Source organism: Simochromis diagramma, unplaced genomic scaffold, assembly GCF_900408965.1.
Source record: "Simochromis diagramma unplaced genomic scaffold, fSimDia1.1 OVJJ01000320.1, whole genome shotgun sequence".
NCBI classification, from domain to species: Eukaryota; Metazoa; Chordata; class Actinopteri; order Cichliformes; family Cichlidae; genus Simochromis; species Simochromis diagramma.
Genome location: NW_024386773.1, coordinates 9,886,251 through 9,900,135, shown reverse-complemented (window position 1 = coordinate 9,900,135; position 13,885 = coordinate 9,886,251). Strand labels below are relative to the sequence as shown.

Sequence of the window (13,885 nt, the reverse complement as noted above, 5' to 3'; positions counted from 1 at the left end):
TGTTTTGCTCCCAGCTGTTTATGAAAGTCTGCTTTTGAGTTTGTTTCATAACCGCATCAGACAGCGGCAACATCTATCAACTTCCAGTCAGCTGTCTAATCTCCAATTTTGACTAAAGCGTCTGTGCATGTGTTCCCCATATTTTTAGAAGATAGATCATTTTATTTATATAGCGCCAGTTCACCAGAGCAGTCACCTCAAGGCGCTTTATATCATAAGGCAAGCACCCTACATTATTAGAGAGAAAACTGCAACTATCAGCAAGTTATCTACCGCAGCTGGTTGAGTGGTGAGGGGACTGAGAAGAGGAAAAAAAAGTCAAACTGCTTATACTATAAACTCTGCAGTTGCACCATGAAAGAAAAGCGCAAATATCAACTTCTGTTTATAACTGAGAGAAAGTTTGTGTGAAGGATTGTGACAGGAATTTTTTCAACATTCATGTGATTATCTACTGAAAATTTGTGCCCAGCTGTAAGATAGTCAAAATATACTGCTACTTCTGCTGTATAGAATTTACAGTAGAAGTACAGAAGTAAGCATGTAAGAATGACATTCATGAGAAACAACCTCAGAGCATACTGAAAACACAGGAGTCTTGTGGCCACCGCAACGACATCTTTGTTCAACACCTACCCTGCCCCTGTTTACCAGATTTGCCTCGCTCTGTCTTCATCCACCTGCAGACAATGAAAATCAAGTTGAAGGATTGCTGTTTTGACACACTGGAGAAGATCAAGTGCACAGAAGATCAAGTGCACAGCGCAGAAGCATAGCTACTACAGGACATGATAGGACTGCTACAGTGTGAAGTCTGTGCTGTACTCTTTCAGCACTGAAGATGTGTACAATGGGTACAGAGGTGTACAAGAACATGATCTCGAAGACAGATCGTCCAAATTTAAATCAAATAAAGTTTTGGCGTTTAGATGCCCATTAATATGAATACCCCATGTCTCCATAATTTTGTCCGGAGAGCCACATTTGGGGGATGGGTTGGTTTTGGTTTTGGTGATATCTTATTATTTTCTGTTCAGTGCATGCAGGCATCTGAAAAATTTTATCATTGTGCTGTCTGTATATGCCTTTGGTTCCTTTTTCTCCAGACCAGCACAGTTGTTCCTTTCTTCACTGGGATAAGGAGAGTGTCATAGTTCATCTCTCCTTCAAGTTTACTCTTGCCTCCTCTTGCTCTTTGATGTAACAAGGTCTTGCAAGCCATTCCAATTATGTCCAATTTCATGAGTAAGCTCTCATGTTGTTGTGTAGTTGTGTTGGCAGCCCATTTTTGCCATAGCCAAATTTTCAACTTCCTTGACATGCTCTTTCCTCAAGCCCTGGTACATCATGATAAGTATGCGCTTAACTACTTTAAACCCCCCTGTAGAGAAGACAACAGGACCTGTAGCTGGCAGATGCATGCAAACTGGCATGAAATTAGTTTCTCCTCCTCCTCTTTCTTCCATCCACCATCTAACATATGGTGTATTTGGAAGATTCGGTTGAAGCACTGAAAAACTAATAAGCAACTTTTATTAACCGTATTAACTGTTAATTTTATGGCAAACTAAATACCTCTGGGTTTGTGACTGTTATTTGCATAAAACCATCAATATTAATGCACCAAATTGGACTTAATAAAATTCTGATGTGCTCTTTTTTTAAAAACGTTTTCTGAAAACCTATATACAAGAAAATTACTTGATTATTGTGTTTACTCAGATAAATTAAATTTAATTAAAATATATGCATATCTGCAAAAAAAAAAATTTCAAATACAGATGTGTTTATGAATGCACAACATTCACTTCACTGTATAATAGTACGATCTGTGAGTGGCTTCTGCAGTTTTTAATTATTTAAAGATGTAAATACTTGTATACTAATACTATAGAATTGCATATCCAGCACTACTGTGCAGATGTTCAAAGAAATGCAAAGTCTAATAAGTCTGGTGACAGCGTCTCTCTTTGGGTTCCTCCACTGCACGAATCCACCGGATTGCATGTTTTACTGCACAGACTGCTGAGAGGTGACATAGCTAACATTTGTGGATTCAAATACTGGGCATATGGTATTTGGTTCTGCAGCAACGCTGCTTAGAGTGAAACTCTTACGACATATCAGCTCTACTAAACAGCTGATACTATTCAGTTCCTGCATGAAGAGTGGGCAGCACAATGAAAGCACAGAGGGAGACTAGGAATAGGAGAAGCGTAGGATTGATGCTCCTACGCTCAATAACCACAACTCACATGTCCATGAATCTGGAGTAAGAACAGGATTCACATTCTGTTCCAAATGCAGTGTGTAAAGACCTTTCATATCGACAGAGTAACAAGTTTAGCATATTGAGAGAAAATATGGCATGAAAAACTGCATTGAGGATAAGCGTGCAATAACGTGCATATGATGAAATTGCAAATGACTGCGTAGTTGTTCTTTTTGTTTGCTTTTTACTCTGTTGCCACTTCCATGAACATAAACTGTGAGTTTTATTATTTTTATAAAAAACAGGTCACATTAGCAGTGTGATTTTTTTTTTACTTCAAATATGGTCAAGGTATTGATAAGTCACTGGGGATGTTCAGCAGATAGCAATCGCCATGCGTGACGTGTTTGTGCCTCTCTTTCAGCTGACGTACCTGCCTCCACCATGGGGCGACTGCAAATCCACACCGATGGATTCTGACTTTTTCAGCAGTTACAGCATCACGGCCTGCAGGATCGACTGTGAAACACGATACTTGGTGGATAACTGTAACTGTAGGATGGTTCATATGCCCGGTAAGAACCAGAGGGGGCACCTTACTGCTTTCGCATTATTGTAGGGTCTTTACCTTACAATATAAAGCGACGTGAGGCAGCTGTTGTTGTGATTTGGCACTTTATAAATAAAACTGAATTGAATTGAGTTGGATATCAATATATCTATATCTACTTATAAAGATGTGAAGTGCTCGGGAGTCTGTTATTCTAATCTCACAGGAAACACTTTTGTTTGATGCTGCAGTGACAAAAATGATTTTTGAGGAGCAAAACACTTTTTCCAGCAAACGCTGAAAATCAGATATTTTCACACTCCAGTGGATCGGAAAACTCAACTGTTTTCATTTTGTTTGCACAGTGATTACAGCTGGCATTTGCTGTCTACCTCCTACACTTAATCACTGTGTGGCATCTCTGATGGCAAATTGAAAAGGAGTTTGGCACTGAGGAAACATTTGCTTTTGGCCTCCGTTAACCCTCACTTACCTGTCCAATTATTGTTAATGCCTCTCTTCAATCAGCGAGAGACCCGTGTTTGCATATAGACAGCCTGCCAATCTGCCTGTGTGATAATCAGGATTAGTCTCTATCTTATAGTGATTGTTCAGTTGATTACTGGAAGTCTAGAGGGAACCTCCCCATCTTCTTCAGCTATTCATCTTTCCGATCTCTGGACCAAAAAGCAGTGAATAATTGTAGCAGGGTAATAATGTCCTCTACAGCAATGACATTTCTTACCTTGTGTTGTCCTGACAAACTGACAAAGATGGATCAACTGCCAAAGAGAGAAGGATGGGGAAAGGGGTGACCGAAAGTGGTGATGAGAGTCAGCAAAAGTTAATGAAATCAATTACAAGATGAGCTGAAAATTTATGGCAAAAATCCAGGTGTGATAAGGGCAGTAATTCTGAGACAACATTAATTATAAGTCTAGGACTCGTTGCCTTTTGTGCTTCCTCGAAACCCCCTTTTCCCTTGCTCGCCCCTTATTTTTGGTCAGACTGTGAACATTGTGTTCTTTTGCCTATCCTTAGGAAATGCCCCATACTGCACCCCGGAGCAGTACAAGGAGTGTGCAGATCCTGCCTTGGGTAAGGAGATAAACCAGCATGCTGCTTGCATGATGTGTAAGTGTATGCACGTGTGTGTATGTGTGCATGTGTGCATGTGCACTTTTCAGTGTGCATGTCCCACTGTTCAGAACTCCTGATCCGAGGTGATAACAGATAATAGTGTTCCTTCAGCCTGATAGTAGCCATTCTCAAAGAGTAAACCTCAAGCCTGCCACTGAGGCTCTCCTTTTCACACTCCCCTGTCTTTCCATCAACTGATACCTTTCAGTCCTTTCATGTCTGTTGCTTGTTTTCTTACTGACTTGCAATCTCTCGTGTCTCACGTGTTGGCCTCTGGCTGTTACTGTCTCTCTGACTCTGTCTTGATGTGGTTTATATCTTTTGTATTTCTTATAAGGGTCTGTGGGGTTGCTCCTCGCGGCATCTTTTCACAACATTCCTGTGACACTTTTCATTCAACTCATATTTTGTTTGTCATCCTGGGGTGGCGATAAATCTGTCTGTCCCCTTGTCTTCTCTCTTTAAATCTCTATCTCTGGCTTTCTTCTCTCTCTCTCGCTCTGTCTGACTACTTCATTTTTCAGACTTTCTTGTCGAGAAAGACAATGACTTTTGTGTGTGTGACACGCCGTGCAACTTGACACGTTATGGTAAAGAGCTGTCCTTTGTCAAGATACCCAGCAAAGCATCGGCCAAGTACCTTGCCAAGAAATATAACAAAACTGAGCAGTACATAGCGTAAGTACATTTTTTAAAATCTTTTATATAACCAAAGGTGGGTTTGTGTTTGCAGAGCATTTTCACTTTTAATTCAGTGTTTCACATTTATGTTATTTGATGCAACCAATCTCTACGAAGCTTCACATAAATGAAGCGATGAATTAAAGTTATCAGTGCCATTCATCTTGTCTTTTCAGTGTATTTTAGAAGCTAAACATTGTTATATTTTATTTTTAGCGCAGTTATAATGTCATTATCACTCATCATATTACACAGTGTGTTAAACTGTCATCATGCAGTGCATTCTGTGGACACAATTCATCAGCTCCTGTCATTTTCTTCATTATCATGAATATTTTTTTATGTCTTGCAGCAAATAAGAGATGTATTTAGTTATAGATAGTACTTTACTTTTCTAGTTATTTATTTTCTATTCTCTACTTAAACACAACAAAAATGTTGTAGCAGCAGTTATCAACTCACCCCCGAAAAAAATTAGAGAAGGGGCACGTGGTAAGTGGCAGCTGCGTTAGCTCGGCCCCCCAAAAAACTCATGTCTGTTAAATAAATTATAAACAGGTGCCAGTGGCATGCTCAATAATTCAGGTAGTTTACGTCAAATGTTAAGTTCCCATTAACTTACAGTTGACTCGAGCTCTTCCACTGAAAAGTGTTGTATGGGCTTTTGGTTGACACAGAAGTGTATTTGCCCTGAGTTTGAAGTTTCAAATGCACACACCTCCAGAAAGAAGCGTAGCAATGAAATGACTTTGATGGGGACGGCTGTTTCCACCAGATCAGGTGCTCGATTGGATTGGGATCTGGTGACTGTGGAGGCCATTTGAGTACAGTGAACTCACTGTCATGTTCAAAAAACAGTTTAGAATAATTTAACATTGCACATTATTCTGCTGGAAGCAGCCATCAGAAGATGCACACAATGTGCTGATAAAGGTATGGACACGGTCAACTAATGATAAATTTCAAAACTTGCATTTAACTACTGATTTTATCTATTGTTCTGATTTTATCTGTTTTGATTTTATATACTGTTTTGTTTGTTTGTTAATTAGTTTGTTTGTTTGTTTTAATCAATTTTAAATCATGCTTTTTATTTGTTTTTGTTTCTAATGTCTCTGTAAAGCACTTTGAATCACCTTGTTGTTGAATTGTGCTATACAAATAAATTTGCCTTGCCTTGCCTAATGATGCTCACTTGGCACTAATGGGCCCCGTGTGGCAAGAAAATACCCCACACGCTGTTACATCACCAGCATCTTGAACCATTGATACGAGGCTCCGTATTCTCATGTTGTTCATTCTGATCCTAAGTGAGCTATTCTCAAGCAACATCCTTCCAAATCCTGTGTAAAGAAACATGTTTCTTGACTTCGTCTATGACAATTTGAGACTTCAAAACAATTGAAGGTTCAGTTTCCTGTTCTTACAGCAGTGGCACCCGCTGTGGGCCTCTGCTGCTGTAGCTCACCTCAAAGTTTGGTGTGTTCTCCATTCAGAGATGCTCTGCATACTTTGGTTGTGGCCCACACTGTTGCTGCATTTGCCTGCTGTTATTGGCTGACCGGTTAGCTGTATTAATGGGCAGTTGAACAGGTGTACCTAATAAATTGGCTGTGTTCAGTAAGTGTATACTGTAATTTTACCCTGCAAAGATTGTTATCTTCTGTCCCAGACTTGGCAAAAGCCAGCATTAAAGATATTTCCCCTAATAGCAAAAATTGGACTCTTCCAAAGGGAGTAACGTTTTACTGAAAGTACAGCTACTGGGTCATTATATAAAAAATGAAAATGTTGTGTAATGTATGTATGGTCGGAAGGGTAAGATGGCGCTGGCAAAAGGTCGGCAGCCTTAACCCAATTTCCTTAGGGGTCAATAAAGTTTTATTGAATTGAATTGAATTGAATTGAATTGAAAATGGATTTCATCTTCAGTTGACTTATTGACTTGTTAGATTACCCTGTAGAATTGTTTTATTTTTCATGAGCAGTACGGTTGTAGATTATAAATGTGCTGTTTGTGTTTGATGAGGATGGAAAAGCTCTGTGAAAACATTCAGGAGCCAAACTGAGTTTTTTTTCTTCATTTCTTTAAACATGTGAAACAAAATATATACCAAACGCAACTTGGTTGGAGTTGTGTGTTTTTTCACTTGTGCACTGGATTTTCCTTTCTGTCATCATTTAGCAATTCAGTACTGGCTTAAACATAGCTTGCTGTCCTGATTGTGAGGGATTAAGACAGATTAAGCCATTTCAGAATACAAGCACGCTTACATCAGAAATGTAAATCTCTTGATAAAAGCTCATGCCATCGATATCAGTTACCCGTAAGGACAAGAAAACTGCCACTAAACAAGTTAAATGACCCACTCTCTTTTCTGTCTAACAGAACCGATGTGTTTCGGGTTGATTTTCTCTTTTACTTACTTCCTTAAAGGCTCCTCAGTGAGTGTAGTAACCCTTTCACTTTCTAAAACTTGGATTTTTTTTTCATCGAGGGGAGAAAATAGAGCAAGGAACTCGCATTCAGAGCTTAACTTGATTAATCGACCAAGTATTGAGTGTTTCTTGGCCAAATGTACTGAAGAGATCAAAAGCAGTTCAAGGAAATGAGGAGAGGGTACAATAATAGTTGGATCTTTTATCTATCACTCCCGGCAGAACAGTTGAAGGCAAGATAATTACACCATATGTAGCCAGACTGCTGTTAAAAACCTTTCACTTCTCCCTTCAGAAAGAAATTCCCTGTGGACACAAGTGAATCCATCGAGTTCGTTTCTTTGACTGGCCAAATTTCCAAGTGGTGTCATACTGATGCACATTAGCTTTGTTTTGGTATTCCGGCTTCTTAGTCTCTGGTGATGTGAAACTGAAGTCCGTGACAGTGGACTGTCTGTCGTCTTTCTGCTGGAAACCACAAACAGAGAAAGAAAGGTAGACATGTAGCTTAATCCACTGTTTGACAGCAACTTTGATCAGATGTGTCTCAGGTTAACCCACTAAGCAGCAGGAACATGTGACAGCCAAGAGGCATCACTGAAACTTCAGCATGACAACCCATACTGATGGCCTACAGATCAGGAAAAAGTACCCAAGAATGTCAGTAACAATAACAAGATAGAAGATCAGTGACTGAAAACCTGCAGCATCTGTACCCCAGAGAATATATCAGGAGCTAAAGCAGTACCAGTGGTAAAAGTAGCTGATATAAAGTTTTAAAATAAAAGTTTTTAATAAATAATCTTATAATAAATAAATATGGCCTGTCAATCTTTGCTGTTCATGTCTAAATTTGGAACATCGTGAAAGGTAGAAAAAAATTGTCTTTTTAGGATCTGGGGAAAAACTGAATGTGTAGTAAATGTTCAAATTACACCTAGCCTAAAAATATTTGCATTTGTTTGTTTGTTTTTTTTAAAAATAACACTTTGATTGACATTTTATTTGATTGTGATCAGATCCACATCTCTGGGACTCTGGGACTGTTTTTAGATTATAAAACATGTTTACATCATTTATATTCACTAACTGGCTCCTTTATTGGGCACATGTTGCTAACATCAGGTTGTGCATTCATTACCTTATTTGTAATCAGTGGTTATTTGAGTCGCTGTTGCCTTCCTATCAGTTTGCTGGCCTCTCCTCAGCTTCATCATAATTACTTACTGAATTTGAATTACTGTTTCCTGCTAGCTCAAAGCAGTCTGGTCACTCCTGTGCCTCTTACATCCACAAGGCATTTTCACCCAGAGAACTGCCACTCACTGGATATTTTCTCTTTTGTGCAAGAAAATCCTTATAGATCAGCAGTTTCTGGAATACTCAAACCAGCTAATCTACTACCTAAAATCATGCCACGTTCAAAGTCACTTAAATCACCTTTCTGCCTCATTCTGGTGCTCAGTTTGAACATTAGCAGGTCGTCTTCACCATGTGTACAAACCTCAATCCGATGAGTTGCTGCCATGTGATTGTCTGATTAGTGTTAATGAGCAGTAGAACAGGTGTAGCTAATGCAGTGAATATCTACATGTGTTGCATGGTGAGGTTATTTGTTGATTTTGGACAATCCAAATATTAATATTTTCACTGTGCAGTTATTGCAGGACAATTGATTTAGTATTGTTTCTACATGATACAGGGGGCTCGGTGGTTTAGTGGTAAGTGCGCCGCCTCGTCTGGGAGGTCATCTGAGGAGTTGAGGACAATGTTACCGTTCCACCAAATTTTAGACATAATTGCACAAAAGTTAAAGTTAAAATTTAGAACAAATTAGGATTTACCAGAGCAGTCTGAACGGACAGAAGAAATGGATAAACTATTGAGGGAGGTGTGTTGGTGTGCAGCTGAAACTGAAACATAAAGGTAAATAATTACATTTATTTAGTAAAAATTTGAAGTGGCTAAGTGTGAGTACTCATGCTGCAGTGTCAATGTTACAGTGCTTTAGCCCAACCTCAGTGATGCTTGGCTGACTGGCTGAAGGCTTAATTCACATTTCAGAAAGAGTTTTTATGTCAATCATAAATCAGATAATTTAAAAGCACAACCAAGCATTAAAAAAAAATCCCACGGCCGTGGGCATGACATATCCAATTTGCCAATTCACATATCAAAATCTCATGGGTTACATCAGCCACCTTGACCATCCTCTTATAAAGGCCCACATAGTTTACTAGTTTCCAACGGGGGAACAGCAGATTACATCCACTCTACTGTAAAATGTTGGCAAGAGCTGACAGAAAGAACAGAGTTCCCACAGCTTCCAGAAGCTGATGGATGCTTTTGAAATTCATCCAGAGTCAAAAACCTGCTGGGCTGAAAAACTCCAACTCATTCATATATAATAACATGATATTTTGTTTTACCTTCATTAAAATGATTTTTTGTGACATTTGTACTTTGACTTGAAGGCTGTGATTAATTTGAGTGAGCCAGGTCTAGGCTCGTTTTATTGCACATGCTGGCTTTCAGGGACACTTAATGGAACACAGCCATTGTTGATTTGTAATTATCAGTGTGCAGGTGAATAAACGCTGAGACCCACTGACCTCAAAGTGTTTGATGACTGTTACTCATTGTGCGTACTGCTGATGGGCTTTAAAAAAAGAAGTCAGTGCAGTCAGAGTGACCTGAAGTATAAGATCTCACGCAATTTTAAAATGTTCTCCACATTATCACCATGTTACCAGCTACAATTTGCATCGAGTCATTTAAAATGAGCCCTTGGCTTCAGCAGAGTTGATCTTAGGACTGGCAGCTTATCACTTGTCTTATAAGGCAGGACTTATATTTTAAGATATAAAACCGAAAATCATGTACCAAAAAAGGAAAACTACAAAGTCAAGCTGTGGTTTTGATCCCAACCCCAGTGGGGTGTAAAGTCTGACTTCACCCAGAGAGAGGATATTTAAGAATTACAATAATAGTCTGTCTTGCCCTGGGCCTTTAAACTAATCCCCTTTCTTCTTCTTTATGCTGAAGTCCTGAGTTTTAGACTTTAACACAGTATGAAATCAAACAGCTACCATCATTTCCCTTTGTATTCCTCAATGGGCAGACCCACATAGGGGAAATTAGTAAGTGGTGACAGGTTATTTGCTCAACTTGACGCATCTTCTCTGTTATCTGCAGGAAGTGGCAGACTCACCAATCACCTCCTCTGCCTGAAGACGCACTGATAGAAACGTGTTTGAAATGTAAACTGTTAGTTTTAAATATGTGAATTACAACTGCCTGCTTCCCTTTCTGTTAACAGTGATAACATTCTGGTTTTGGATATCTACTTTGAAGCGCTGAACTACGAAACCATCGAACAAAAGAAAGCCTATGAATTGGCAGGCCTTCTGGGTAAGGAAATGGCTGTCAAGTGTTTTCTTAGGAAGAGATAATGTGCAGTATGCAGCATGACAGATGCTTTGTATCTAAAATGACAGTAGCGCAAGTGCTTGCATTTTTTATGAGGTGTTCAGGTCCCAGAAGAGACACAAAAGTGTCTCTTTAATCTTTTTAACTGCATATTTGCAAACGTCTATATTTGCTGTTACATTTCTCACCTTTTAGATGTAAAAAAAAGACGCAAAGTGTGTGTGAAAGCCGACCTGTGTTTCGTGAATGTATTCAGGTACAAGTTTTGCTTCCTTGTTTTTCTTTTCAGGTGATATTGGTGGTCAGATGGGTCTCTTCATTGGGGCCAGCATCCTCACCATTCTTGAACTCATTGACTATCTATATGAGGTAAAAAACTAATATCTATTGTGTTTTTATGGTCATCTGTGCTACTCCAGCAAAATAGAATGACTTGCTGGCAAAATTTCATTTTTCACACGGTGTTACCATGAGCACAAGGACGTGTTTTAGCGAGCATGACGAACGCTCTGTCCTTCACAACCCTGCAGCCCATTTCTGCATTTCTGCACGGCACTCACATCTTAGCAGTAGCAACGCTGAATACATTAACATTTTGGATGTATTATATTTTAGATTAGTCAGGATGTCTATGTCCACTCTCATTAGAGTAACTCTGTGCTCCACACTTCCTCCCTCCCTTCTCTTACAACTGAAGTACTAAGTGTTTTTTATGTGTGTGTCTGTTAGTCCTTGATTAGAAATGTGTGTGAGAGAGAGAGATGGGCAGAGCAAAGCAGCTACTGCTCATGTGCAGGGTCACCGTGCAAGCATATTTATAGATACATAAAATAAATCACATTTCTATTCCAGTCAAGTATGTGGGTTTGAACTATGATGAACCAAAAACAGAACACTTGGATGCTCACCAGAAGCAAAAAGAAAGTACTTTTTGGTAACAGGTGTGCTCGTCTATTTTCAGGTGATCAAATACAAGGTGTGCCGGTGCATGAAGAAGAAACACAAAGGCCGCAAAAACAATGACCGGGGAGCTGTGCTGAGCCTGGATGATGTGAAACACCATGTCAGTAGTGTGCTGTTAAGTACTTTCACTGTGTCAGACGGCATTGCGTTGACAGGGGCACACTCTCTGCTTTGTCTTCACTGCTCTCAACTGGAGTCGAGATCAAGGAGGTGGTGGGGTGGTGGTAGGAAGACGAGCAAATGAGAGAGAAGAGATAGAGATGGAGGAAGTTTGGGTGGGGGGACTTGAGAGACACGGTAGAGAGTGAAAAAGTGATTGGGATGAGAGGGGGAGAAAATTGAGAGGGAGAAGTAGGAGAGCGGAAAGTGGCTGGAATTTAATCAAAGCTGGGGGACAGCACCAGCAGGGACAGGCCGGAATTAAAGCTTTGGAAGGTGTGACAGCTCACTTATTTCCAAGTGTAAATGAAGCCAGTTCACTTTAATTGTAAGTCAGACCTCAGACAGAGAAGGGAAAGATATTCTCCACAACTGATCTTGTCTTTGTAGTCCTCTCCTTTTCTGTTCACCATTATTTTCAGCATTTTTCAAAGTATTCCTGAAGAATTTATTTCCTCGCTCATCTCAGCCCGAATTGTTGCTCATGTCATGTTTTCCTGTGAAAGTGTTTATGAGCTTTTTATTTGGGTTTTCTTGCACATTTATGCTCCTTCGATCTCAATGCTATATCTTCTGCTGATCATTTCTCTTACCTGCCTTTTGACGGTCTGCCTCTCTCATCCCATTTCTCTCTCAGGCTCCTTGTGAGAACCTGCGTACACCATCAACGTATCCTGGCAATATGCTACCTCATCATCCAGGCCAGGGTAACTTTGAAGACTTCACTTGCTGAGCAGAACCCAGGTGAAAGTGCGTGTTATGCAACCAAAGCCACCATACAACGACAACTGTCCAACGCAGGGAGGGCGAGGAACTGATACTAATCTAACAGATGCACTTTTTACATGAAAACTGAGGAAAATGGACGAATCAATCGTGACAAAGAATTTGTCAGAGGAAGTCCTAAATGTTTAAAAAAAAAAAAAAAAAATCTGTAATTTTTCCGGAGAACATTTCATGCAGCACTCTTCTGTGTTTTTCCTCTGGATTACTGCCGAAAAGGATGCTCATGGAGAAACCTTGCCAACATGGACCTCTTTCAAAAGACAAAAAAATAAAGAAATAAATAAGGGAAAATGTACAGTTATCTCACCATAGACAGTAGATCAGAAAAAAGAGCCCCCATGCCTTTATATAGCACAGCAACACATGATGGTTTCACACAACACCGGCTTGCTAGTGTGACGAATATTCATACTGCTTACTCCACATGTAGCAACATCTAGAACTGTTGCAGTGCTTCATAAAACAACCGCTGGACTCTGTGTACTTTGTTTGCGAATGTATCTTTGTTCACAATGAGTGTAGTTGCGTGTGCAGGAAATACTTTCAGGGGGTTGCGATGTAAGTGGAGGTGGCGACGGTGGTAGAGGTGCATCATCTACCATTTAATGTACTGGTGAAGATTTCAGGTCTCATCATGTAAATGCATGCTTGTATTTGTCCAGTGCATGTTTTTTTTTCATATCATTTCTAATTTTGATTAATTTTTTTTAATATATAGACTTATATACATTTAATCATTATATTTACCAAGTCTGCCTCATTTACAGAAACATGACAATGATACATGCCATATATTCCTGTGTGCGTTTGTGTGTGTGAAGGGACAGTGTTGCAACATTAGGTATGTTGAGTGTTTTGTTGATTGCACGAATGGATCAGCTGCACCTAATTTCATTTCTTATGATTTTGTTTTTGTTTTTTTCATTCTTTCACTTCTTTTTCATTTTCACATGTGACCACGGGATGAAGTGAGAAGGGTTTTTCTGTTGTTGTTTGTTTCTTTGTTTTGTTTCCTAATGATTGATTGCTAAAATCCTTGTGTGGGGTTGTTACATTTTTTTTTCTGTATCTGTGTTAGTTGCAAAAGTCTTATCAAAGCACAATACCGCCAGTATGTAGAGGTGATGTAAAAGAAAACGTACTATTCTTCTTGATATATTGTCATATTATTAATATCGTGTTGATCCGACTGTTTTTGATTGTTTCTTTCTTTCATATAAAACACTCAGCAGCGCCTGATTTTCCTGTCTCCATTTTCCAGGTAATAGCCTGGTCTATTTAGTTATCAAAGCATAAATAAAATGCAGATATCGTTTTGGAAAATTGTTTGTTTTCTTCACTGAATTTAGTTGTTTCTTTGTTCCTTTGCTTGAACAGGCAAACAGAAACAAAGCAGTGTATTTTCCAGCTGTAGTTACTGTTTAAATGTTCATTTTTTAATCATGAGCTGCACTTAGAAAATCTGATTAAGCATTCTGCACTCCATCCAAGGCATTTTGCTATCTCTATTTCCCCAATCGACATGT

The 13,885-nt window shown here is 39.3% G+C and overlaps 1 protein-coding gene across 3 annotated transcripts in view; it reads left to right on the top strand.

Annotated features, from left to right (window-relative positions):
- The window catches only part of asic1b (acid-sensing (proton-gated) ion channel 1b), a 167,930-nt gene extending 154,439 nt beyond the window's left edge, over positions 1-13,491 (top strand). For all 3 annotated transcript variants that reach the window (XM_040007458.1, XM_040007440.1, XM_040007448.1), the window contains 7 exons: positions 2,637-2,787; positions 3,804-3,860; positions 4,427-4,580; positions 10,342-10,433; positions 10,741-10,820; positions 11,413-11,514; positions 12,211-13,491. In XM_040007458.1, coding sequence (XP_039863392.1) covers positions 2,637-2,787; positions 3,804-3,860; positions 4,427-4,580; positions 10,342-10,433; positions 10,741-10,820; positions 11,413-11,514; positions 12,211-12,306 — 732 coding nt within the window. In that variant the 3' untranslated portion in view covers positions 12,307-13,491. The remainder of the gene's footprint in view (positions 1-2,636; positions 2,788-3,803; positions 3,861-4,426; positions 4,581-10,341; positions 10,434-10,740; positions 10,821-11,412; positions 11,515-12,210) is intronic.
- The last annotated feature ends 394 nt before the right edge of the window (positions 13,492-13,885 follow it).